This window comes from Sebastes fasciatus, chromosome 20 (genome assembly GCF_043250625.1).
Source record: "Sebastes fasciatus isolate fSebFas1 chromosome 20, fSebFas1.pri, whole genome shotgun sequence".
Lineage (NCBI taxonomy): Eukaryota > Metazoa > Chordata > Actinopteri > Perciformes > Sebastidae > Sebastes > Sebastes fasciatus.
In genome coordinates, this window is record NC_133814.1 from 12,395,560 (window position 1) to 12,423,233 (window position 27,674).

General features: G+C 44.2%; 1 protein-coding gene across 3 annotated transcripts in view; it reads right to left on the reverse strand.

Annotated features, from left to right (window-relative positions):
* Positions 1-1,280: 1,280 nt before the first annotated feature.
* The window catches only part of ntn2 (netrin 2), a 51,966-nt gene continuing 25,572 nt past the window's right edge, over positions 1,281-27,674 (reverse strand). For 2 of the 3 annotated variants that reach the window (XM_074620129.1, XM_074620128.1), the window contains exons 3-7: positions 22,510-22,698; positions 15,872-16,021; positions 12,853-12,906; positions 7,493-7,570; positions 1,281-6,606 (exon numbers count right to left, since the gene is read on the reverse strand). In XM_074620129.1, coding sequence (XP_074476230.1) covers positions 6,224-6,606; positions 7,493-7,570; positions 12,853-12,906; positions 15,872-16,021; positions 22,510-22,698 — 854 coding nt within the window. In that variant the 3' untranslated portion in view covers positions 1,281-6,223. The remainder of the gene's footprint in view (positions 6,607-7,492; positions 7,571-12,852; positions 12,907-15,871; positions 16,022-22,509; positions 22,699-27,674) is intronic. The other variant, XM_074620130.1, reaches the window with a different exon arrangement.

Genomic DNA, 27,674 nt, shown 5'->3' on the forward strand with positions numbered 1-27,674 from the left:
GTGCCCTCTAGGGTGCCCTTAATTGAAGAAAACATAATAAAGTGCCCTCTAAGGTGCCCTTCCAGTGGAGAAGACATGATAAATTGCCCTCTAGGATGCACTTCCAGTGGAAATACCTTGATAAATTGCCCTCTAGGGTGACCTTCCAGTGGAGAAAACATGATAAAGTTTCCCCTAGGGTGCTCTTCGGGTGGAGAAAACATGATAAAGTGCTCTCTAGGGTGCCCTTTCAGTGGAGAAAACATGATAAATTGCCCCCAAGGAACATGATAAAGTGTCTTCTAGGGTGCCCTTCCAGAGGAGAAAATGGAAAGGTGACCTACTGGCGTGACAGACTTTGGGGATGGACCGGCCCAGGCTCAAAAGTTGACAAAAAGAAGGTCACCACTTAAAAAAAAATGGCTACACAACCATGTTAAAGTGAGGCAATTACATTTACTCTATTATTATTTGTTTTGTTACATCTCCATCGTACAAACTCAAGGCACAGTTAGGCATGTTTACAGTTATCTTCTGGTGTGAATTTGTACCAAGATGAGCCAGATGATGCATAAAAGTTCTAAAAGGTGTTTTGTTAACACACACTGATGATTTTATAGAAATGGTGCCTCTAATTGCATCATCTGGCCACTTGACATTGTTCAATATCTCAGTCCTGTCACAAGCAATAAGATAAAGAAAGACAGAGAGACAAAGGGAGAGAGAAAGACAGGCGAGCTGATGGGAAGCCAGGATGGATGTGCTTAATGCAGAGATATATGTCATTGCGTATATGTGTGTGTGTCCAGACAATCTCAGCAACCTCTATTCTCAAAGGCCTTGATGGCCATGCCTGGGGAGAGTGATGATAAATGGTCGCTTTCCTGTAATTTACCTTCAGGAGGATGGATGGAGCTGGCCTGTTTGGTTAGAGGGTGGGGGAGACGAGGAGAGGAGACTGTAGGTGAGAGAGAGGGGGGGAGAGAAAGAGAGGAAGGGGTTTCCTGCTTTGGACCTGACTCTGGAGTTGGGTTTCCTCAGAGGTGAGGTACACATTCAAGTGTGTGTGTGTGTGTCTCGCTGTTTATTTACAGAGCTCTTGCTGTTCATAGAGGAGGGGAGACCAGTACTCTCCCCCTTTAGACCCCAGTGTGAGTGGAAACACACCAGTGCCCACTGTATGCGAGCATACTTTCCAATAGGAAACACACACACACATGTATCAATTTGACATTATTTCCGCAGCTCAGGCTAATGACCGCGATTGAAGAGATTGACAGATGATCAACACAACACACAGCTCATTAACTAATAATTTATTTTTTTATCATTTAGATTAAAAAGTCAGTGGTTCATTGCCTCAGAGGAAAAATGTACAAGGAAGACTTTGATATAACAGGAAGTGAAGAGCAGGAAGGGAAGAATCCCTTTGTTCCCCCCTTAGAAAGTTTGGTGAACAATTTCTGTGTGTGAATCATTATTCCCAGGATTTCAATGTAACAGAAAGTGGTGGGTTGTTGTGTCTGTGCCTCTGTGGGAAAAGTCCAATCAACCCGCGTCACATTTGCAATCGATTCTCCTCAAAGTCATTTACAATTGGGGCGGTAATTGTTGTCTGGAAACAACATAAAACCCAAAAAAGGAATACATTCTGTGTAATATCTGAACCACATCTTCTGGTCGTGATCACAAAAGCATATGTTTCTGGTTTTCCACATCCATATAACATCATCTGGTTTGTACATCCATACACGTGAGTCATCCCAGGCCAAGTGACGCTTCACAAAAGACAACATGAATGGCAGCAGAGGCAGTTCAGTACATATTTACAACATTTAAAAAAACGTGTCGAGACTTATTAAACAAGGCGAGATGGAAGTGAACCAGAGAGAAATGGGAATCAGGCCAAGGAGAAATGTAAAATGATAATTCTTCATCATATTATGCCATTCAGATTCGTCAATACAAGCATTAAAACAGTGGCCCTCAATAGGTCAGCCTTCAAATGAGAGCTCTCTCTCACGTCTCGGCACCTTCAGCTCATGTGCGTATCACTTGTTTACTCGGGTAAGGTTAATTAGACACACACTCTCACACATACACACACCTGTGAATGCTATAAAGGGGGGGGGAAACAAAGCAAAGCAGTTATGGCCTCAGTTCCACTGCCAAGCTGCTGGGCTTGTTAACGTAAAACAACAGGACGGCACTCCCTATGAGGCTCACTAAATAGCTTTCACAAGACTACGCTTCCACCCCACGAACAACATCTGGCTCACTTTTACTTATCTTTTAGTCCGACACTCGGGGTGGGCACTTGAGAAAAAGGAAAACGGAGGAGGATTTCGTGTGATTCTACGTGAAAGAAAGTCCAGATTCAAGGAGACCGCAGTTTCTCTCCACAAGTGTGTTGGGCGCTTAAGGAGTTGAGCGCCAGAGAGGCCTCACTGGCACGTAATTTGATCATCAATCATAATGTGTCACGGCGTACTCACATACCGGGGGCGAGGAGACTGGTGCTACTGTAACACCACCTGTCTGACGGGGCCACTGCGGACAGCTAACGCACAAAGAAGTGACCGTTTGGTTCTGCATTTTTGTGAAATTCCAACGGTGGGAATTGTGCCCTGGCAAAAATGTTTTGTCCTTCTTTGCTCTTTTGTCACACACCAGAAATCACAGTGGGTGATAACCATAGACTGTATATATAATATAGATGGATGACGCGTCTCCACCAGACATGTGTCTAGAAGGTAACCTGCAAATTGCGAAAACTTCAAGGTCAATACCTAACCTTATGGCTGATTCAGACTACACAATATCAGCCTGATTACAGCCCGACATGGCCGTCGTAGGGTGTCTGCTCGGATCGGAAATGACAATGAGTGTCGGGCGCGACAATCGATCTTGTGAAGTGTGTCATAGTAGACGATAACCGACGTCGCGTCTGGGATGCCTCACAACGTCCCGATAGAAAGTTTAGCATATTCGATTTTGTTTTGCCTTCCACGACGGGTTCAACTGTAAACAATGTCGAAGCGAAATAGGAACGATGTTGGTGCTGTGAGGTGGAATTGTGCAATGGAGGAAAGATTTGTGGAGCTATGGCAACGACACCCCAACCATTTTTATGTTTCCTCAAGTGACAAAGAAAAAACCTGGTGTGAAATAGCAGAGGCACTTCGGCAACCCAAGTGAGTAGGCTGCTGCCATTAGCATCAAGCTTCATGATGACACATTGTGAAAGACGTCCGACGTGTAGCCTCAATCGCCTAATCTGAAATAGTGACTATTGTTAACCAGAGTTTCCCAAATTGTGGGTTACCTTCTAGACGTGACCATACAAAAGTGAAGCCAAAATATCCCGGATACAGGAGCTGCCATCTTGATATTTTGACGTCATTTGGAGCCAGAGTCTGAGCAGTAGTGACCGGTGGGGTTGGAGCCACGGTATCGAGGTCCCGCCCACACACTTGCCCGAACCACAAGCCGAGCACGGCCACAGCTAGTTAGAGTTAGACATCTAGCTGCTACGTTAGCACCACGGTAGCCGTTTGGCTAGAAAGACACAACAACTAACCATAATATCTCTTTAACTACATGTATGATCAATTTGACACATGTTCTATTTCACAGACTTACGAAAGTTAGTCTGGCTCCGTGACTACTTCACTCAGATTAGCTGTCAATCATAACTGTCAAACACGACATCTCACCCCCTTTTTATAGCACCAAATAACTAATTAAAACCAAACTTATCAGAAAAATTAACACTTGAACATACATCAGCGTGATAAGAACTACCTAAAATGACAGAAACCATCTTTGGGAAAAATGTATTTGATGTATACTTTGACTTTTTAGTTTAGCCCATTTCCCATCCGCGAACATGGAGGGGGCGGACCTATACTGCAGCCAGCCACCAGGGGGCGATCGAGATGTTTTGGCTTCACTTTTGGGGAACTGTCATGTCGTCCATCTTCATATACGGTCTACGGTGATAACTCATTTTGGTTACGGGTTTGTTTTTTTGGATTAAGATAATCAAAAATGTCATTATGAGACAGACAGATAAGCATGAACAACATCCTTCAGGGTTTTATAATAGCATCAACTGTCATGGCGTCCACATTCTTAAGCTTGGTGACGTTATATTTCATAAACACTTACAATCAGACCGTACACCTGTGTGAGTGTGTTCTTCACAGTTTGACATACATTCTCGGAAAAGACGTGGAAACAAGAGCTACAGTAGTGCAGCACAGTACGCCACTGAGGAGTTTTGGCAGCCTCGTCTTGTGCTGTCACTTATCTAAGACACTGAATACACAACATGCAAAAGTGGGATAAAAAAAAAGAGGGGAGTTTGGGGAGGGGTGGAGGCTGACAGAGACGAGAGCAGAGGAGAGACACTTTTGGAAGAATGACAAACCAAACATGCCGCCGCAGCCAGAGGAGCGTAACCACTCGCTAGCATGACATGCCTGTCCGCACACTCGCCGCTACGCTGGCTTGATGTGCCCCTCAAAACTGTGTGTTTATCTTGTACTCTATTTAAATAAATTGTAATGTGCTTTACAAAATGAAATAACAGCAAAAGGCAGATAAAAAGCTTGAGAGCAACCAGACGGGTCTCTCTGTGGTTTTCGTCGGTCCTGACTTCCATAGTCTCTTAATTGAATTTAAAAACCGACTATGCTTATTTGGCAAAGGATGACAGGGACCGTGTTATAGGGTAGGCAAGTGGGGGGAAGATGACTTGGGAAGTTTTTCCTTTGGATCTCGATGCTCATTTTAGTTTAGTTCTTCACTGCTCACTGCAAGGTTTTGATGGACCAGCAAAAACCACAAACATGCAAGCATAACAAAGCACATGAGGAATGAAATATGATCCTCTCATGTCATAATACAATCAGTGAGCACTAAAAACTTTCCAGCCTCATTCATTTTGTCGAAATACACTAGAGAAAATACACGATTATGTTGTTTATCCGACTTTTTTTTCTTTTTTTTTACTGCATGAAAAGGAACGCTCGTTTCAAATCTCTTATTTCGGCAAACAAAAAGCCTGCCGGTCGCTGGACACATCAGGAAAATGTTCAGACATTTAAATACAAACAAATGACATTGGCCACACGGCAACATCTGGAAGGCCAGCGGAAGACATTATCCATAAAGCAAAAGTCTCCTTGGAAATATTGGTATTGTTGTGTAATTCCAGCCATTTTGTCCACATCGCTTAATCTTTCTTCCAGAAAAAAGTGACAAGCAATGAGTCATGATGGTGAAGCATGACTTTATAAACCGCTCATGAGAAGGGACTAGTGGTGAAGAGGCGCAGCCCCGGAGGCCTGGAATGTGACTCACACATGCTAACAGGGTTTGTTCTGCTTAAAATGAAACAAAAGGATATATCTCAAATAAGGATATGCTGGGATGGATGAGATAAAAGTAGCCACACGGAGAATATAAACTCTACTATGAGCAGTGGCATCAAATAGTTGCAGATATAAGAGCAGTTTGTTGTGTGAGGACTGTCTGGTGGCAGCAGCAGTGGTGGTGAGACTGAGGTTTGCTGTGGAAAACGTCCCTGCAAAGGGAGCCCTTGGTTCCTCACGGAACAAGAGTTTCAGTCTGTAGAAGTTACTGCAGAGACCTAAAGCAAGTAGGCCCATTTTTTATGAACATTTTAACAGCAAATGTTGAGAGGTTGTCAGCTGATCCGAGTTGTTTCGACAATGAAACGTGAGGAAAGGCCAAGCTGAGGGATGTGTAGCTTGTCTGGTTGCTGAAATCAGTCAGTGACAAACACTGTTGGATAAAATCCTCAGAGGAGTGTGTGAAGGGTGGAATATGTCAAACAAAGTGGCAGGAGACAGTCAGTGTTGACAGGAAGGAGAGACTGAAGGGTCGTAGTCGGGGGACGAGTGGACGTTTCCGCTGTCGTCGTCGTCGAGGGAGGGAATGGCGTCTGCTTTTGTCTACACTTCATACCCTTTTTAATGGTCCCTTTTTAAGGCAAACCAGTTGGACAAAAAAAAAGACAATAACAAAGACAAACCTTGAAAAATAAAAAGGAAAATAATTATACAATATACACAAAACGTGGTCCTTAAAACAGGTAGGGTACATGCAGTCTTTCTAATGTGCAGTGTTCCCGTGATGGGGGAGGACATGGGGGAGGTCGCTGGGTAAGGGTTCATGAAGGTGGGCGATGACGGGGAGAGGTAGGGCTGCTTTCCCATCACGCTTTGCTGCACTTCCCCTTCTTCTCTTTGCGCTGGAACTTCCTCAGGCGTCTCGTCCAAACGTCCCTCCACTGGATCACCAGGCTGTTCTTATCAGCCATAAGGCCCACGCGCTCCGCCCCGGGACTGGTGGCTCCGCCCCCGGGCCCGACCCCCGGACCCGTACCCGTGCTCATCCCGCCGTCGCCGCCCATCACCAAGAACCGCTTGCTCATCTGGATCTTGGGACATTTGCAGGCCAGGTCCTTCATGTGCACCCACAGGATGTTGTCGCCTCGCTTCAGGGGCTCGCCGCGGCTCTTGTACACGGACACCAGATTAACGGAGAACTTGGCCCAGTCCCCCATCGTCTCCATGTCCAGCACGTTCACTTGCACCGCTGAGGACATGAAAAGAACACTCAGGTCAATACTCCAAATACTGTACATTTATTGATTATGGTTGATAATTAAAAGGGCGGGTCCGTCTGTGTTCTGTATCGTTTTTTTCAAATGGAAACGCCCACTTAGCCGTTGCAAAAAGCAGTTATGTAGGTTAACAAAGTTAGCTAATCGAAGCTAATCAATTATGAATAATGTGAATTCTAGCACTAGCTGAGTCAAAGTTGGCTGTGCTACCTTTAGGGTTAGTTCAGATATTTTGAAGTAGGGTTGTATTTATACTCCCGCGTTCTGCGAAGTAAAATTACTGCTTTTGTGAATGTAGTCTGGTGGCTTTGAAGAGAGCGATGTAACAGTTCCCCGTCGGAAAGGGCTCTCTGATGGCGAGGTAAAGACAGACAGCCATTTCCGACAAAGAACTGAAGCCATTATATCGCGGCCTTCAAAGCCACCAGACCAGACTCCATTCACAAAAACATAATTTTACCCCGCAGGACACTGGTTTTGCTGGTCTACCGCTGCATCGATTGGTTAGTTTGGTTGTGTTATTGTGTGACTTTCAGATCCAAACTAACGTGGCGTCCACAGCAGTACATTGCTTAACTTCCGCGCCGGTACTCCTGTCTTCTTCTCCAAACTGGGAGCGTGCCGACGGCCATCTAAGTTACTGTATGTAACGTTAATACACTGTCTATAAGGATGTATATATACTGTACATTGTATTGTAGCAGCGCCATCATGCAGAAACCTACGTCAGGTCACGTGGGAAAAAGGTTTTAGAAGGGCTAAAACATACATAAACACCACTGTGAAGCTACAGAATGATATAAAAACCTAAAAAAACAACAACAATAATGGACCCGTCCTTTAATTCTACTCTCTTACCATAATCCTTTTTGCAATATTTCTTCATGTTGATCTTCAGGTTGCCCTTCACTGGCTTACAATAGGACTCACAGTCTGCTTTAAAACAAAAAACAGAGACAACCATCACTCACTCCTGTAACGCAGGCTGCAACTTTACAATACTTACTGACACCCACATTACACACATAATGGGACACTTACACACTTGAAATTTGAATCGCTGTCATAAAGGCTGAGTTTTAGGACATGCTGTTTCATAGTGCATTATGTGGTGCTTTTGTAGCAACACCAGCACATCTGTAATGCAAAGTTAGTGTGACAAAACACTGTAAACTGTTATGTGCTGTGAAACCACCAATAAAAACACTCAAAGGCATCAAAATAAATGACTATGTGCTTGTTTCTGGACATGCACGCAGGCCAAGGTTGTTAGAACTCAACGAATATATAAAGCTAAATCTACTTTTTTGGGATTATATTTTTACTTTTTATAACCTTGTGGCGAGTATGCTCATATTCACACCTCACAACAATATATTTTCACTGACAAGAGGCCAAAGGCTCAGAGAGAAACTGGAGCAGGTTGGATAACGTCGAGTTTGGTTTGGTTTTTGTGTGCTAAAATAAAACTTCTGACAAATCACACATCAAACCGCTGCAGCAGCCGGTGCCGGGACGCGAGTTGAAGGATACCAGAGTAGTGAAAGTGTTCAGTCTGACATGTTTTCGGGGGTCTTGAGGAAAGACAGAGCGTAGTGGAAGCGAGTCATGGTTGGATGGATGTGAATAGACCTCGGCTGCCAGCGTGACGACTGAGACCACACATTGGACAGATGACCTCCACTGACCACTCATAGGTGGAGTGATGAGGTGTTATAATTACGATTGTGACAGTTAAAATAAATTGAAAATGAAACTTGGTTGAGGGACTAATCTCTTCATGACTGACTCTAAAACCAGCCATGGTTTGGTTTAGTTGTCATGTATCTATCTTCAGTTACACAAATATGGAAACTAGACTGGAATTTCTCAGTCACTACTAAATTACGTTACCATCATAAACTGTATATAAGAAGTGGACATAGTCACCGTGACTCATGCTGTATTGAAGAAGACTTGAAACTAGAGATTGAGACCATAAACTCATGTTTACAATGTTTATTGAGGTAATAAATCAAGTGAGAAGTAGGCTCATTTTCTCATAGACTTCTATACAATCGGTCTTCTTTTTGCAACCAGAGGAGTCGCCCCCTGCTGGCTATTAGAAATAATGAAAGTTTAAGGCACTTCTGCATTGGCTTCACTTTTCAGACCCGGAGGTCGTCCACCGCATACTCAGATTACATTTCGAGGAAAAAGTATTTTTTCCCGCAGTTTTAAACAGTTATAAACAGTTTTAAACATGTGGTTAATGTTGTAAATTGAAATGAAACTAATCAAAAATGCAACAAAACAAAGTCTTGTTAGGAGATAGAGCTGCTTTGGCCGCAGCCTCACATCTCTTCTCTCTATGGCCCAAAGTTTACTTTCAACCTGAATAATAATTTACAATAATAGTTGAATTTATTTGTAAATTGATGTTGAAAAATGACTGTGTACATGACTGTGTAAAACACTTTCAATGACCCGAGAAAGTTGGAGATAAGTTAAGTCAGATAAAGCAGATGCATGTAATTATTTCCCGTGGTTTGTTTCTTACTATCCTGAAATATTTATTTTGTCGTCTCAACATTAAAAGCTTTGCTTCTCTGTGATTACTAAATACGTTTTCCATGAGCAGAGGGAACGAAGAACAAAAGAAGACACGCTAAATTAAAATGAATGTTCAAAAAAACAGATGAAAGTACTCATGTTAGAAATCAATATCAAATACCCTTGATAAGATTTATAGCATTGCGTTGTGTTTTTGAATTGTGCTCATGGTAACTACCGCTACTGGAGCTGCGACAAGAAAGAAATAGACACTGTTGATCATTACTGAGGCTCTACTGTACTTGACTGGACGCCACTGGATTTTATGAAGCTTGGAATTTTGGATCCAGTTATTTCAATAACAAAAATATGAGGAGGATACACATTTCAGAAAAAATATTATGGAGTGAAAATGTGTAGAACGCCAAGAGGGTCATATTTTTATTTTTAGTTTTAGTGAGGGGACACGAAAAGCTGACCACGCTGCTCGCTTGTCAGGGCATGAAACTGAAAAACCACATGTTGGTGGTAACTGGACTGGTATCTGCGGTCAGGCCTCTCATTGCCTTCAACAGGAAAACCATTTGGTCATGTTGCTTCCCAAAGCAAACCAAATTAAAATAGCTGGACGTGAAATGCCCCAATTAGAAAACGTCCGTGAGAAAGAGAAATTACGCTTTCTGGGGTTGCATGAGAGTAGGGGTGTTGCGTCGTTCATTTTTTCGGGGAAGGATGGATGGAGCAATGGAAGAAGGAGAAAGAAACGGGGGACCGAGGAGCCCATAAAAACGTCCAGAAGGCTTGGCTGTATATCAGAGCGCTGGAGATTTTATTAGCCAGCGAGAGGAGAGACAAGGAAGGAAAGGGAGAAAGAGAGAGCAGATGGCAGCTTCCAATAACCTCCAGACAGGGCGACTTTAAAAAAACGACGAGCGGAGGTGTAGATGTGGACGGGTGAGGAGGTGTACGTGTGGATGGATTTGTGTGTGTGTGTGTGTGTGTGTGTGTACGTACTTTAAATAACTGATGTTAAATATCATAGCTTGCTTAAGGTCTTTTTCATTATGAGTGAGCGTGTGGTTTCATGTGCAGATCATTATCATGGAAGTGTGCATGCAACTGTGACAGGCATGCATTTGTGGGAGATGTGCATGGATTTCATTAGTGCCATTGTGTGTGTGCGGTATACAGTGGCTGGCCTAAAGGTATCAGTGGTGAAACGCTGGCTGGGAGACAGTGTGTGTGTTTTCCCATGAAGAGCCCGTTCACCTGGAAAAGCTCTCGGTGAATCGCCCGCTGACCCAGAAGGCCGGGTCCACTGAAAAAACACTCACAATTGGCTCCGGGGCTCTCGATGCCCTCGTTCCCTCGAGCCCCTCTCACTGTGCCGTGACAAGGACAAATTGCACCTACCGCCCCCTTACACAAAAACTTTTTGGGGGCTTTGGGTTTGTGATGTTGAAGCTGGCTCTATGGTAGTTTAGGAGGGGTGAAATGCTCTGGTGTGTTCGGTAGAGCCTGAGGTGAATTGGCGATCAACGTCTCTTGTGTTCTGAGACCCCGTAACATTTTCCCAGGGAAGTAGTAAACACAAGAAAGGGCTGGACTGTGCATTTTTTTGTTTTTCTAATAGGCTCAAAGGCCGAGTAATGAGAGGAAACAGAATGAGAGAAGTCGCAAATGAACAAAGAAGCTACAAATGTGAGAAAATTATTATCATTGGATATACTGTATATTGACCTTAAAATTAATATTTAGATAGATTATTTCAGAGTTGGAGGAGATGATAAATACTGCTTTCATGTCTGTGTGGTAAATATGCAGCTGGAGCCAGCGGCCGGCCAGCTTAGCAACTAGCCTGGCTGTGTCCAATGGTAACAAAATCTGTTACAGATGTACGATAATTATCGTATTTCTACAATAATTTTACCCTCTCTATGATCAATAATGCAGAAAGTGCCATAATGTATAATAATTTGTGATATCGATCCTATGTCTGTGTTTATGCATCTCCTCTAACGTGACCTCTTTCCAGCCAATCTTGCTTGGTGTAAGGTATGATGTTGATGAACGTGACTCACAAGCACGGCTGTCGTTCTCTCTCCCTCCTGTCTTATAATATTAAAAAAATTGACAGACTGATGGACAAATGACGCATAACTTCCAGGCATCACGGCTACGTCAGTTTGCTTTAAAAAACAAACAAAAAAACAATGTGGATAGACTTGTAGGCGCGTCAAAAAGTTGTTTAAATATGCTATTTGTAAAGTTACACATTTACACTGGAACTATTTGTTCTTGTGGTTATGACTTGTGTACAATAAGTGTGTACAACAATTTCCCTCAAAATACGATAATTTTAAGCCTCTGGTATGATAACATTTCCCATCTGGCAACGATGATCTGTTATATTGCTTTTGTTTAATCTGTACCAATGTTAATTTTGTTAACAAAAACTATAACTAAACATATGTCCATCAACAATTTTTTTTTTTCATGACTAAGACTAGACGACGACGAGACTGAACCGACGTCATTAAACACTAACTGTGACAATATCAACATGCAATATTGTTGACGAAAAAAGGAGAGACTAAAATGTAGTTTAAAAAATAAAAACTGTACCAAAATCTCTCTTTATTTTCATTGACAATAAAGAGGAGACAAAATATTATAGCAGTGAATGCAGTAGTAGTATGCAATATCTACCACAAAAAAATGAGAGGGGTATAAATCTTCTCATCCAGCTCTTGGCAAGAATGCAAATAAGTGTAATTCCCCAGAATGTCAAACTATTCCTTTAATATAAACCGATGCATTCATTCTAAACCATTTGATTTAACGGGAGGTTTTTCCATAGTTACTGTATGTAATGTTCACTGACTGTGTTTGGCTTTCAGCTTCAACATTTTCCTGAAGTCAGTATCCATCACATACATTAAATACATCTCTAACCCTCATAACTCATACTCTCAGACTGTTTTTGAAATGTAAGACGTCCATAAGTCAAAAGAGTAATTAGCAGAGAGTTTTCTGACAAAATATATAATTTGTAGAAGAAAAAACAATAAAATGATATGCTTTGAATGGCGCAGTGAAGTATCAGTGGCAAAGTGGGGGGTGCGATCCGCAGCCTGAGTGATGATATATGTTATAAACCCTCTAATGAATCAACATTTCCAAATCAACACCGCTGTTCGAATCAAACAGCTGCAGAATGAAAAATAAGGGCAGGGTAATTGACCGCAGCGTAAATTGGACAGTTAGAGGGAGAGACTGAACAAATTTCCCCCCAGCCGCTTGCCAACACTTTTCACGCCTCAAAACTCTCCCTGCCGCTATATCTCCCAGCTAAACTTTAACTAATCACCTCTGCTGCCTATCTGCTGGCCTTGGCTTCGAGCTGCAGCTATATTCAAGCACAGCGAGGCTCCACTAACTTGAGGTTAGTGGTCGGGGGGGAAACCGTGCCAAGGACACAGGTTTTTTAAGACAATGGAAAAATTCAGCAGGTCCCTGCGCGCTCGTTCTCTTCGTCGAACTTCAAAAGAGAGGGGACCCACCCTTCATTAATATTTATTCCACACCTTAAAAACTCAAGTCCAGAAATATTAAAAAATATGTTTTTGTTCCTCTCGTAAAGCGCTGGTGCTTATGGGCGAGGTGCGGAGAGAGCGAGTACTAACCTGCTGGTTCCTCTGTGCTGCTCACCACAGCTGTGGGGTTGACCACTGGGATTTCTGAAACAAGAAATACAAAGTTATTTCGCTGGTTGAATGTAAATCCGTGCCTTTAAAAGTATAGTAAAGTGATTTGGCTGTGTGCCTGCTAAGTGCACGTGTGGTCAAAGAAATGAAGCATGTCTGAATTCATTATTCCAAAGAGTTGGTATGCGAATATATTAATAATAAACCCACAACAAAATAACGAGGGGAAAGCTTCGTAATGAGGAGAAAGTGCGTTTGCTCACCGAGGCCAATAAGAGAAAATACCAGGGTTTGGATTGTGACGTATGTCAACTATACACATGAAAACACATGGGGCAGTGCAGACAGACATGCTAGATAAACACTGACAGACTGACAGGGATACTTATTGGCGGTGAGAGGGAAGACAGGCTCAAATAAACCACGCATTCCACGGACTAATGTGGTGGTTTCACTGTCGTTTTTAAGGAATACGTTGAAAAGATCCTGAGACAGTATAAGTGGATGAAATAATAAGAGGTCAGAGGACCAAATTTAAGTTGATCCAAACTCCGTGTGCACCGCAAATTCGCCCAGTAATCCAGTTTGGAGAAGTCAATCCGTCCAAAGTCGGCACACTCGCTACATCTAAGAGAGAGAAGTTGATTCTTTGAGGCATTAAAATGGAAAAGGTAGATTAGTCTCGTCCTCCCCTAACAGATGCCGGGTTAACGCTGCTGTGTAATCTCCATGCAGGCATGCATAGACAGACGGACAGATGGCAAAGGGGGCAATGTTTTGTTGGATCGTCTTGAGACAGATGCAGCCCTCCCTCGCCGTGCCCGCTGGCTACTCTAAAAAGTGCCTCGTGGAATTCCTCCAGGACTTCTCTTTTAATCGTATGCAACCTTCCAATACAAATGCTAATGCTAACAACGGGCCCTCCGCCTTTTACCGTAAACAGAGTTACTGGAACGCCGGCTTAGCATCCACCCAGAGGATCTGCTTTTGATTGGATTTGGAGGTTGAGGGTTTTGAACCGAGCGAGTGGGAGTGTGTTGGCGGGAGGTAGAGGGGTGGGTGAGGGGGTTTGTTGGAAAGCTGTTTTGAGGCAAAAGCAGCAGTTGTCTCTCTGAAATTATGGACACCCCGCCAACATAAACAAACAAGGGCACGGAGCTTTGTGAAGGCAGGCGCAGCTGCTAGAAGCCACTTTGGGTCTGTGTGCCCTCATGGCCACATCTTTGTGAAGACAGACAGATGATGAAAGGATCATTCAGATGAGGGTTGCTGCCATCATACTAATTGGCTGCTTAATGGGCTTGTCGCCTGTCTTGGGGTCTCAATAGGAGGTTTCGATGCCCACCATGAGGCCATATTGTGACACACACGGTTGTCAGTATTCGTAATGGATCCAAACGCTCGCGTGCACTTAAAACGCACATACACAATTTGTCGTGTTCTCACTGGTGACGGTTCAGCGGTGGCTTCTGCCATCCGTGACCACAGTTGTTTTCTCCTTCTCGCCCATCCGCCATCTGCTACTGGAGCTGCATGTGAGGGAAACGAACGCGGCACCATGTGGCACAGTGTGGCGTAGCTCGGTACGGCACTGGGCGGCACGGTGGAGGCTTTTGGTGGAGGTTGCCTTGTGAGTATGTGTGTGTGTGTGTGTGTGTGTGCCCGCACCGCCTGGCACACAGTGGTGGTGGAAGGTTGCCCTCTATTACGCATGCCTGCATGTGCCGAGGCCGCTTGCGAATTTCATGACCCGCACGCACACATACACGTTTGTCACAGGAAATTGAAAAACCTGATGTAGTCGACATTCAAACTGCAGCAACTAGAGTACACACACACACACACACACTATACTGCACATTGTTGACAGCAACAGTAACCGAGTCTTGAGTTCCCACACCAGCTCTCCACTAAGATCACGTTTCAGTTTAGCCTGACTTTACATCTGGGCCCTTGTTTGCACACATGTTTTGGGCTGTTCTCTATGAAATTATCATTGCATTTTCAGTGGCCATGCAAACCCACAGAACACATGTACAATACTGCATATATGCAGTGTAGCAGAGAGCGGGTTGGGTGTGCCTGTCAGAAGGACACAGAATGACTTTAGGCTACACGGACGTGTGCTTTCAATTATGCTCTGAAATCTCATTGGTTGCGCTGCTTTTGGCGTACTTCACTACTCTTCTGGAACTATGCATTGGGCCTTTTGTTATATCATGTTCTTCACGATGGAGCTGTTTTGCAGTTTTACGCAGTGACTCACTGCCAAGATGATTAACCCTTTGAAGTCTGCAATAGAAATGGTCCGCCAGTGCCTACATTGGTGTTTTTTGCTTATTGTGATGTCATTTCTTGGAGTATCTTCAAATTCTTCATATCCTTTAAATCTGTACAACCTAAGCTAAAAGGTTTTATAAGTCAATAAACCATAATAACTGGAAAAAGTATTGAAATAGTGTAATAAATAAATTTTTTTTTAAATAAAATGTTACTAAATAAAAACATTGATCCAAAAGATTTCTAAATTTAGAAACATGAACAAAATATTTTTTAATAGTCCATAGGTTATTTGAACTATGCAACGTGCGGAATGCAACAAAAATCTCAAAACGCCTTTGTGCTTGTTCTGCCATCCAAAATGAGCATGTTTGTTTGTTCATGTTTCTAAATTTAGAAATCTTTTGGATCAACATGTTTTGCATGTTTATTTAGCAACATTTTATGAAAAAACATGTCAGATTTTTTGTATTTCTTTTAATTTATGACACATTTTCAATACTTTTGTCAATTATTATGGTTTATTGACTTATATGAAAAGACAGAAGCGTTAGCTTTCCACAGCAAAAATAATGAATGCTCATTGCTATTATGGTTAATATTTTACAACGATTTAAACAGGATCATGCAAACACCGTTTTAAAGGGTTAAATTAACCAAGCTGAAGACAGTGTCCTGCAGTGACTGGTATAGTTGTGTGTGCATCAGTGTCACTCACTGATGCAGGGGGCCACGGGGGAGCGGCTCTGCTGGTAGCCTTTGGCGCAGCGGTTGCAGGTGATGCCGGTGACGCCGTCCTTGCAGGGGCACTGGCCTGTCGTCTGGTTGCACGTTTTGCCGGCTGCACCCACGGGGTGGCAGTCACAGGCTGGAGGTGGGGGTCGGGGACAGGTGTGAAGGGGGGAGGGAGGGTTGTGATATGAGAAAGAAGGGAGAGAGAAAATGTTGATTCATTAAACAAGTTGCACAAATTGACACACATAAGACAGCAGCGTATTCCTATATGAATATGGCAGTCTATGCAGGGTTCTGGGTTAAATCTTCTGCATTAGGGCTGAATGTTTGGCTCAGGACTTTAAGATGTGAGGCAGCCTTTTCCCGTCTGCTTCTGTGCTCAGGATTCCCTGAACAGTGTAGTCAGGAGAAGCAGAAAGACACACTGTGCCCTCCTCTCTCCTCTCTGCTCGGTGCCCGCCTGGTGACACGCGCTCTGCTGCTTCATCACTTCCCGAAAGTTCACTCGATGCCCAGCAAACGCCAACAGCAATAAGCAATGCTCCGGTCACCTCGCTTTGGCGTGGCTTTTATGACTTTTGCTGGTTCTAGGCAATTTATCCAAGCTCCCTTAAGCAACGTGAGGCTTCTTTTTTTTTTTGGTTTAAAGAGCTGTTAAATACAAGAGCTGGCGCGTTGGTCCGAAGCCTTCTGAGAGAGCTTTACAAGATGTTAGAGATGATGACAGGGAGAGGTGAAGTGGAGGATCGGAGAGAGAGTGAGAGACACAGTGTAGTCCAAACAGAGCGTCTGGTGTGCTCGACAGCATAAACAACAGTGAATCTAACCAAACTGTGGCTACTCCGACTCCACTAAATAAACAGACATTTGTTCTTTGAGCAATAAACGCATACTTAACATTTCACAGCAATTCGGCCAGACAAACAAATCGGTGACATATCAAAACAAATGTACGACTTTAACATCTTCTTGAGAAGTCTTCAGGGGTGTGAATGATTGGTTTCACGTCCAATTTGACATTTTCTGTCCAGAGCAAAAGAAAGTTATCCTTTCCTGTCTTATCTACCGACATGTTGCCAGAAATACAACGAACCATGAAATGCAAGGTGAACATTTCTCCTTATGTTCAATGTCTTTGAAAAACAGGCGCAGGCTGGTGCAAAATGACTAAAGCAAACTGAGAGTGACTCGACTGTAACGCGATAGCTGTAATTGTCCAAGCTTATCAAGAAAAGACAAGAAAGGCCAAAATTACACTTTGGGGAAAAACCCTGTAACCTAACAGTTTGTTACAGCGCTTGCCAGAGGAAGGCAGCTGCTAACACGCCACGGTTTCTTCCCACCACTTGATGGAACTGTGAATGTGTTTATTTGCGTCGGACATTTTTTGAGGCTGCTACAACAGAGGAGAGCCTGAAGACCCCCCCTACCACCTGTTGACTGGGCAAAAGGGAGGGTTTTAAATGGCTGAAACTGACCCAAGAGTGATCGCGTGTGTCTGGGCGGCCGGGGCGGGGGGGAGGGATTAACTGCGGCTCAGATCTTCAGAAACACGTTCGCCTTTTTTCCGGCGAGGCCAACCGGTCCACAGGTGTCAAAGTTGCTGCGCCCCGTTTGAAGCTGAGACGTAAATCTGATGCTTCAGCGTCCGTGCAAAATCCCCACCATTTGAGTCACGCAGGCCCGACTGGGGAACTCAAAAAGCTTTGATGGCACTTTGTACAGAGTTCCTGACTGATCTAAAGGGAACACACATCTGTATATGGCAGGATGTCAGAAGTCAAGTCAACAAGGGTCTCCCCAATGTTTGTCTGATGGTCTGTGCCAACCACGTAAACCTATATCCTCACCCTCATCAGCCAGCGCTACTGCCACTGTTACCAACTACTTCAGTGTCCACGGACTATTTCAGAATTTCTGTCATTCCTGGAGTTTGTGCCCCCCCTCTCTTTCCTGTGAAATGATTTGTCCAAAGCACATGTGGGATAAACCCCCCGTTATTTGAGCTGTCTGATGCAAGTCTGGAGTCGGTCTGTCATGCCTGCCGAGACATGTGGCCGTTGTTTCCCGGCTGATCGCCAAACAGCGCAAGCTATCGACTCAACTCAGTCACTGAACAAGATGGGAGTAATGTTCTCACTTCCCTTCTAAACAATCACAGGCTGTTAAGACATCGGAGTTCAGTAAACAACCAGCAACTGCCAGATCTGAGCTGAGCTGTAAGAGGCAGGATGGGGATTGGGGGGGGGGGGGGGGGGGGGGGGGGGGGGGGGTGGTGTCAATCTCCACCCCCAGCTCTCCTCCTTGAACTGCTTTTCTGAAGTTTTATGTGCAGGGGCTTGGGCCAGTTAAGAAGTAGTAAAAACGTCCTCAGAGGTTGATGACTTTTCAAGCCTCTGCGGCTGCAGACGTGACAGGCACCGCGTTGGGATTTGTAGTCCTCTGACAGGCTCAGTTTAACTGATTCGTGTTGCTCTGTGCATGTGTGCGTGCCTGTGGGCATGAAGTACTTGCGGACGACTGCTCTTTGTCCGCAGTTATTGGCAGTTGCCACATTTGGAGAGGGTGGTGTTATTTGCTAACTCGACCCGCCAGATGGTTTGTTATACAGAACCATATGAGAAGCTGTCGTTGGAAAGTGTTTGGAAAAGGGCAGGCACTTTCAAAAAAATACTTGGCAGGTGATTGGATAAAACATCTGTCAATCAAACTCTTGCCGAAGCCAGTCGGGAGACAGTTCTTTGCTCTTCTTTCAATGAAGAAATACTCTCCAGTTCTGATATAACTGATGCTATTGGAGCTACGCTAAGCTCTTCATGAGCCGCCATTGTTGTTTAGAACGAACAGTCGCCTCTCCGTGTCGCCTCACACGCCTACGCCACGCCCATAGGTGACAGTAGCTCCTCACAGGATACTGATTTGTCCGTACTCTGGCTTGCTGGACACAAACGCATTACTTGAAGCCTGACAAGATGGATTTTCGTGTGATATGTGATCCCGCGATTCTCAGGCGATTTCGTGACATTGCGATAATCCGGCATGCCGTGCATGGTAAATTCTTTGTGCCCTTGTTTGGAAATATGTTTTTTATCAATCAGTTATGTTCAGCTGACTATTTAATTGTGAAAATAGATAAGCGTTAAAATATGTGCATTTTTTTGTCATTAAAGTAATTTGTATACATAAATTATTAAATTGCGCACAACTAATTTTTTAAAGATATATTAACATTATTTCAGCATTTAAAGTAATAACATTATGTTGAAGGACTGATAAATGGACGTTGTCAATAGAACAGCTCCACCCTCTCAGTGATATTACAGATTCAAATCTTGAGGTCACAGGTACTGGCTAAACTTGATACTAACGTTTGAGAATATTCACATTTTTATGCTGCGATAGGCCAGGTACTATATCACTAACCTAAAATTACCCTTAGAATTAGGTTGCGTAACAGTGTTTTCTGACAGCAAAGATCCTCATGTCCTGCTTCAGAAAGATATTTGAGACACACGGCCGATGTGGTTTATGTTGGCCGGCGTTGCTTCACGTCGACCGTGGCCTCATTTTTAATGCCTTTTATCAATGTTCCTTGTGGTCAACGGATACCAGCTGTACGGCTTGGATTCACATAAAAACCTTGTATTTTGAAGAGCTCGTATACTGCAGCCAGGCCATGTGGTGATCGCTGTGTTTCTTTCATTTTGCTGACTGTTTTAATGCTTGTGACACTGTAAAGGAGTCGCGGAGAGGCTGGTGCCTGGCTGGGCATTTCAACTGGCGGGTCCTGCAGCTTTGTGTACGTGGGAGGTAGGCGGTGGTGGTGATGGAGTTAAGAGGGAGAGGTGGTTACTCCTCCTCAAGTACTCCACAGATTGTGTAAAGACACCCATCCAGAGCAGGTCTCATTAAAAACAGACAGAGCTCTCCACGCTCCCATCTCGCCTTTAGAAAACACTTGTATTTTATTGTTGCAACTCCATTTCAGACGTGACCCCCCCGCCCCCTTCAGGCATACCGCACCTCTGACCTCTATCTTGACCCTGACACATGGAGATAAAACATAGAGGAGAGAGCTGAAAAATAAAACCAGGGACGCCATGGTAAAAGAGAAAGACAAAAGGTTTTTACAGGCTTGTGGTGAGTCATGGGGAGAGAGAAATCAGAAGTTGGGGAGGAAGAGGAGATGGTGGTTATAAACAATCATGGGAGATGGGAGAAGATGGAGATGAAAAACAGTGAGCAAGGGCTGAGGCGAAGGAAAATGACGGCTCCTAGAAGGCTGCGGAATTGCTCTGATCAATCATGGAGCCAGACGCTCAGTGGAGGCTTTTGCAGACGTTAACTTTCATTTCCGTCACATCTGGGGCCTTTGTGAGGGAGGGAGATAAACTGTTTACCACCTGATCATGAGGCTTTGATAAGGACAAATTGCAGTGTCGGGGGGGGGGGGAGAGAGCATCACACTCCCAGGTATTGCAGGAAATGGAAGATGAGGGAAGAATTTGCACACAGAAACGCACATCTCAGAACTGAGGCAGATCTCTTTCTGTCAGTGTTTTGGTACAGCAACAGGTCAAATGACTTCAGTTTTAAGGTATGTGACCAAGTCACTGTGAAGTTTTTGCCATCATATGATGATGAATGGCTCGACGTCTCACCGCAACCAACATGGGCAAGTGCGGCCTGATATCGTGCCATTTCAAACCTCCTGGTGTTCGGTTACAGCTTGGGTCGGCTGCAGAAGGAAAACTGAGCGGAAGCCAGCGGGAGGTTTTCAACCGAAAGATCTTCACGGCTATGAGCGTTGGCAGCTCTCGCTGATGCTGTTTCTTATTTTCTGGAAGTGATTCTTTACCTTCATCGGGATCAACAGGATATAAAACACTCTCTCTCTGCTATTGATTTGAATATATTCTCCTGAGCAACAAGTACAGGAAACTGCTGTTATTTTTGCAATGAGTCCAGTGGGAGGAGAGAAATGCTTCCAGCATAATATCAGGCTGAAAAATATTCACTGCAAATGTGAAATAATAAAAAAAGGGGTAAAACTCATGTTTCCATGAGAAATGCCTTGGTCAAGTGATAATATTATGTGGTGTGTGGTACGGGGGAAACATTTGGTGCGGCGGCCAGAAAAGCTTCGGGCATAGTATCAATTCGTTTCTCTCTGCTATGGTATGGCAAGTTAGACACGCTGATATTTTTTATTAAAAGGTACCATGACTGTGTGTGTTTCCAATCAGAACATGATTACACAAGTATTAGCAGGGTTAGAGCGTCTCAATCAGCTTTTGTTTGAACATTTTGTAAACATTTAGCGCAGCCGTGTTGCCAAATGAAAAGTCAAACTGAGCTTAAAGTAATAACCCGTGACATTTTCATATAAATAAATATTCATTTTCGCTACTCTATTACTGATTGATGTAATACAAAAGTGATCCTTGTTCGCGAACACTTTTCCATTAGTTGTTGTAAACATAAGAGTGGTTGGTAATTCTTTCCCAGAAAAGTGCTCGTGTTTTATGTTTTCTGACAGCAGGAGTGCTGCATGAATGCACCGTGTATGAATTAGGGCTGTCCTTGACTAAAGACATTCTTAGTCTACTAACACTAACACGATTTGGTCGACTAATAGATTAGTTGATTTAAGCCAACATTTAGTCATTTAGGAATTGAACTCTGGTGCGGTTCATTTGGGCAGGTGTGTGGGTAGTAATCGTTCTCTGGTGCGGACCAAAACCGGCCCGAGACTGCTTGCAAGAGATGATCTCGAATCGTTTCCAAGCGAACCAAAACACAAGCTGCTTGTGCGGGCATTTGTTGAGATGGACACAGGTAAATGAGAGGGAGAGGACTGTCCTAGACTTCTACAGAAGTCTGATGTTTTCTTGACATCTGGGCCGAAGAGAACAAACAGAATGCTAAATAAAGTCCACAAAAATAATGACGTTTGTAAAGTCATTCAAGGTAAACTTGAGGAGAAGGGATTTGTGCGCACAGTAGATCAGTGCCGAGTCACAGTGAAAACACTTTGACAGCAATATGTCAATGTCTGCGATTCCCTGCATAGAAGTGGCAGCTCTCGAGACGAAAAAGATAAATTCGCTCCTTCGGACACGCCCTTCAGCAAATATTTTTTTTTATTTGGTCTGCTTTAATTTGTGCACCTGTGAAACTGAACCAGACTAAATGGAAAACAAACCAAAAGTATCAATTTCTCTCTGATTCGGACTAGTCAAACGGCTGGTGACGCACCCTAAATGACACAAAAGTATCATTTAAATATTGGGTTTACCAGAGATGTGCTCAGAAGTTTCTTAGAAATAAGTCATTCAGCAGGAAAAAAGCATAAAACATGTCTAATTGACGAAAGACATCTTAGTCGACTAAGACCAAAATGACCGATTAGTCGACTAATCGACAGCGCTAGTATGAATAGACCAAGACATGAGTGCCATCTAGAGACGCTCAAAAACAACAGAAAATGCAAGGAAAAAATCGATGGGAGTTGCTGCTTGGTTGACAAGTAAAGTGTAGAAAACAGTACAGCAATTGGCACCACAGAACATCTCACAAATATCACCTTGAAAAATACCTATTACAGACAAATAAAGTTACCTTTGCAGGCTCGTCGGTGAGTGATTTGTCTGGCCATGTCTCTGTAGAAACCCTCCTTGCAGTAGTGGCAGTGGCGGCCGGCGGTGTTGTGGCGGCAGTTCATACAGACCCCTCCGCTCTTCCTTCCGGACAGCTTGTACAGCTCCATGTTGAATCTACAGCGACGGGCATGGAGGTTGCAGTTGCACGCTGCAGAAAGAAGAGGAAAGTCGTCAGTGGTGATCGTATCAGCAAAGGTGAAAGTTATAGTATCTTCACAGTATTTATCCTTATAGAGTCTAAGATGAAATGTTCACATGGGGTGTGCATTGCAGTAAAACATACGTATATCACAAGAGAGCTGGCAGAGATTTTCCAGTACGGCAGCATTAATAGCGAGTGGTTTATAATCTACACTGCGGCTGTGTGCTTGGCTGCTATTCCAGAACTCATCAATCAAAAGTGATATTTGCAGAGCTCATTTTCTCCATTTCATAATTAATGAATTCGGCTTCTCTCAGCCCATTAGTTATTAATCACTGGAAAGAGAGACATTAATTTCATGAATCGCTGATGAGTAAAGACTCCTAAGATCTATTAAAAGCGAGAGTGAATCAGATAAAGGAACGGGGCTCGAGCTGGCTGTCTTCTAAATGAGGCGAGGCGCAATATATGGGACGTGTGAAGTGAGGTTATATCTCTTTGCAGGCCCTCCCAGTTCCACTTGAATGTCTCTTCGCCTCACCAGTCTTTTCCACTGATTCCTCCACATTAGACCGCATTCAACATTATTCATAAACTCCGTTCCCTACTCTACATGTGGGGTTTGCATTTGAGAAGCCTAATGAGAAACCTGCCCTTGTTGTTTGTGTAACAGAGTTTGATCCAGACCTCTCTGCTGGTTAAATCAGAGTCAGACCTGGGACCTGAAGACTTGGCCGTGGCTTCAAAGACGCCCGCTGCAGAGCTTAGCCACAGTTCAAAGTTATCCGCAGATAAATTAAAGAGGGGTAAACAACGGCGGAGCGGTTTGACCAAAAATGTCAACAGTTATGGTAAAGAAAGGATTATAAGGGCATCACAGGAGAAGGTGATATTAATTATTCTGGTATGATTGAGAAAAATGCTCTAATAACGTATGTTTAGAGTAGAAAAAGACACAATAATAAGGGGAATAAGTAAAGACAGACTGGCAGAGGGACCTTTTATGAGCTTTGTGTGCAATACAGTGGCAGTTAGAAATATAATAGAAGTACTTTCATGAGTCAGAAAAGGTAAAGTTTTAAAGTCCCCATCACCTCTAGCTGACTGCTGCAGCCAAGGTCAGCTCTGCCGTTCCACTGAGCTCAATGATCTGTACAATATTAGATGAGCTCCTTGCAGCTGATCAAAAATGACTGCTAATGACACTCTCTCGCAGGAGGAGGAGAACGACTTGTCAAGTAATATATGCGAGCAGTGAACGATATGTAACCTCCAATCCGCGCTGAAGGGGGAAGCCGCTGGCACCAGGTTGGGAAAGAGGCCCAGTTTTCCCTGAGTTGCAGACCCTGGAAAAAAAAGGGGGGAGCAGCACATTCCCAGACTGTTTCCCAATTCCATCTGGTTATTACGCCGAACCAATTTGTTTGGAATTCTGCAGTTAATGAAATAATGTTTCGTGTATGGATCCATATTGTTTTGCGTAGAGACACTGCAGGATGGTTTGGTGTGCTGTCATGAACTGGTCAAGGCCAAGATCGGGATTGACCTTTGACCTTGGAGAAAAATATAGATGTGTAGGATGCTGAGTGAAACTTTTCAAGTGATATAGTCCGTGTTTTAACTGAAAAAATACACCAAATTGATGACAATCTGTGTGCATGTGAATGACCAAATAGCCTGTCCAACTTCTCTTGAAGGGAGTGTGACAAAGAACACACCAGCTCCGGTGAGTGGCTGGGGAGGGGGGGGGACTGTGATTAGGATCAAGCGTCTCAAACACACACACAGCTGTGAGCACTTGTGTCCATTAACACCTTGTAGCCGAACATGAAAGCGATGGATCACGTTTTCTACCCCGGCCGAAGTACCGAAGGTACACCTCTTATGGCAACTCCTCGACTCGCCGCCGTGCAACAAGATCAGCCAACAAAGTCCGAAGCGGGAGAGTAACAGTGTGGAGAGTGTAAAGAAAGCTCCAGAATCGAACCTTTTAAATGATTTAGCATGTGTTAGCAGCAGTGGTGGCTTTAACAACAGCCAGAGAATGGAGAGGGAATTAGTGGCAGAAATAGTAGTTTATTTGACTGGGGGAAGAAAAAAAAAAAAAACATGAATGAAAATGTTATCCAAGGTTAATGACTGAGAAAAATAAATAAGCAAAAATGGCTCCAGTATAGGTGTTTGTATGTGTACCCGTGTGTGTTTTCTACATGCTGTATGCAGTTAACTTCGGCTCAGAGCTGCAGCTGCCCAAGGATCCTGGAATGTTTATGGGTTTGTTTTGAAGTGCTTGTGAACACACACACACACCGACACCCCACCTTCACCCCCCCAACCTGCCACCCCCACCACCACCGCAGCACCCCCCTCACCCAAATTAGGCTCAGCGGGGATAACTGAACACTGTTGAAGGCCATTTTTCAATTCATTAACACATCAAAGCCTCACTAGTGCGCCACAAAAAGAAAACCTCACTAATTCTTATCTGTTGGAGGAGAAAAACAGACACTTCTGTGTTGTTCTGTGGGTGGTGGAGAAACTGAGATCCTCCAGCAGTGAGCGCGGCTCCTTTATGGGTCAGCGTCCAATTCAGGGATGCGTTAATCTGGTTCCTCGTGTTGTCGTGGAAATCAAACAACAAACACGAGCTAGGGGCTTGGCGAACAGAGGGATGCTGCAACAAAAATAAAAAAGGAGGGGATGGCAAGAAACCCCTAGGAAAATATTAGAGTAGAGAATAGTTGCACCACTTTGTCATCAAAGTGAGGAGCGCCAAATGCTAATTTTGGTGGGCTAACTGAAAGAGGCTTGTTTTTATCCGATATCTTCCTCCACACAGTTTGCACACATCTCAGTTTGTGATCTAGGTGGTGCTTACTTCTTAAAGAGGACCTATTATGCTTTTGTGCTTTTTCCCTTTCCTTTATATAGTTTGTTGTGCATGGAAAAGTTCTGCAAAGTTAGAAAGAGTCCACACCAAAGGGAGAAACATTGCTCCTGAACTGCCTGAAACGCCTTTTCCTCTGTAACGTGGTGATGTCACCAAGTAACACATTTGTATAATACCTGCCTAGGGGCTAGTTTGGCACGCCCTCAAACAAAGCTAGTTAGACCGGAGCTGGAGCGGAGTCCGAAGAGTTTGGTTTGGTTGGGTATCGGCATTCGATACCTTTAAGGTATCGACCGAAACAACATAGTACTAAGTAGTATTGAAAGTTCTCCAGTCAAACGATAACCAGCAATCGATCCTTTTTGTGACCAGGTATCGAATGAAATACTCTATTGGTATCGGTATCACTTTAAGTACTGGTATTGGTACTGGCATCATAATTCTTTAAATGATACCCAGCCCTACTAATCACAACAGAGTGGGCCAGCTGACCAATCAGAGCAGACTGGGCTTTTCGAGACGGGGTGGGGGCGGAGCTCAAATACAGCGTTTCAGACAGAGGGTTAAAAGAGGTCCTGCAACACAGCTGCTATGAGAATTTTTTTTTTTTTTTTTTTTACATTAAAGCATGTAAACATGTTCTACTAGAAACCCAAAATACAAGTATGCACCTCAAAATGAGCATTATAGGTCCTCTTTAAGTACAGGTAAAAATAGGGAATATTTCAGGTAAGGTAGACTGACAGAAAAACACACCACTGTTGTATTTCAGCTTTCATAACAGGTGCCCCAACAAGTAAATGTGCTCGGAACAAGCTCTCAGACCGGTCTGTCATGTGTGCTATGACAAATTGGCTCGTAAAGACTGCGCTCAACAAATAAAATGCAAGTGTGTTTGTGGGAGTGCACCGCCGCCTCTCTGTTCCCCCTCCATATGTCAGGGATAAATCGAACCTCATTTTTCCTTCAGCTCCACCAAAGCCAAGCCGGTAAGCGCAGCCAATTGATTTTGGATGCCTGTGCAAAACCCAAATCCCATGGCTAAAATTGGTCCTTGAAAATCGGAGGGGCCGCTCTCCCACCACCACCTCTCCCCTCTTGGAACCAGGCCATGGTCCAGACCTGCTGCAGCCCCCCCCCCCCACCCCCTTGGGTGCCCTCTCCGCTCTGCAGGGTCTGCTATATGGGCTCCTGCCATCATGTGTGCCGGTGTGTGTGTGCCGGTGTGTCTGTGTGTTTGGGCTGAGTTCCGCCTGGCTGCTCCAGCCACCTGCTCAGGGCACCGGGGGGGAACACCCGGTTAATTAGCTCCTCATTAGAGAGCCAAGGCGCTGTACGGTGTGGACAAACACACACACCAGAGACACGGCTTCAAGTGCTATTAACTGCTCACACAAAATGACATGGATCAAGTAACAAAAAAATGCAGAAAAAGAAGTGAAACAGTAGTGAGACTTAAACAGCGCCGGGTCTGTGAAACTCTAATGAGCTGTGGACAACAAGCTGAGACAAAGATTTAAGAACTCCGAGCTGAACAGGAAACTACAACTCCTGCAGTCCTGCTGTGTGCGGTACGTGGACCGTGCTATGGCGTACGCAGGAGCTTCTACCTCTTCCTTTTCTCTTCCACAGAGACGTATCTTTCACTCCTAGCTTTGACACCACCTCCCCTCCCTCCCCTGCACTCATTTCTGCGGTTAGCCTCACGCCGTGGGCTTAAGAGCCGGCTCTTGGGAGCCCTTTTGAACTGAGAGTCCCCTTAATTCCTCTCTCACCCCTCCCCTCTCCCTTCTTACTTTCATGAGACCCCATCTCAAATACTCTCACTGGTTCCCTCCTTTTGCTTCTCTTGTCCATCCTTTCCTCCGTCTCTCCTCTCTCTCCTCTCTCTCTTGGGATGGCATCAGGCAGGGGAAGATTTTAACCAGATCAGGCTGGAGGGTTGCCATGTTGGGGGGCCTGGTGTCAGTGGAGAGTTGAGTCCTTAGCTCTGTTCTCTCTCTCTCTCTCTCTCTCTGGTCCACTTCACTTCCCCACATCTAAACATTGTTATCTGTGTCCCGCCTTCGCCTTCACTCTCTGTCTGTCTCGG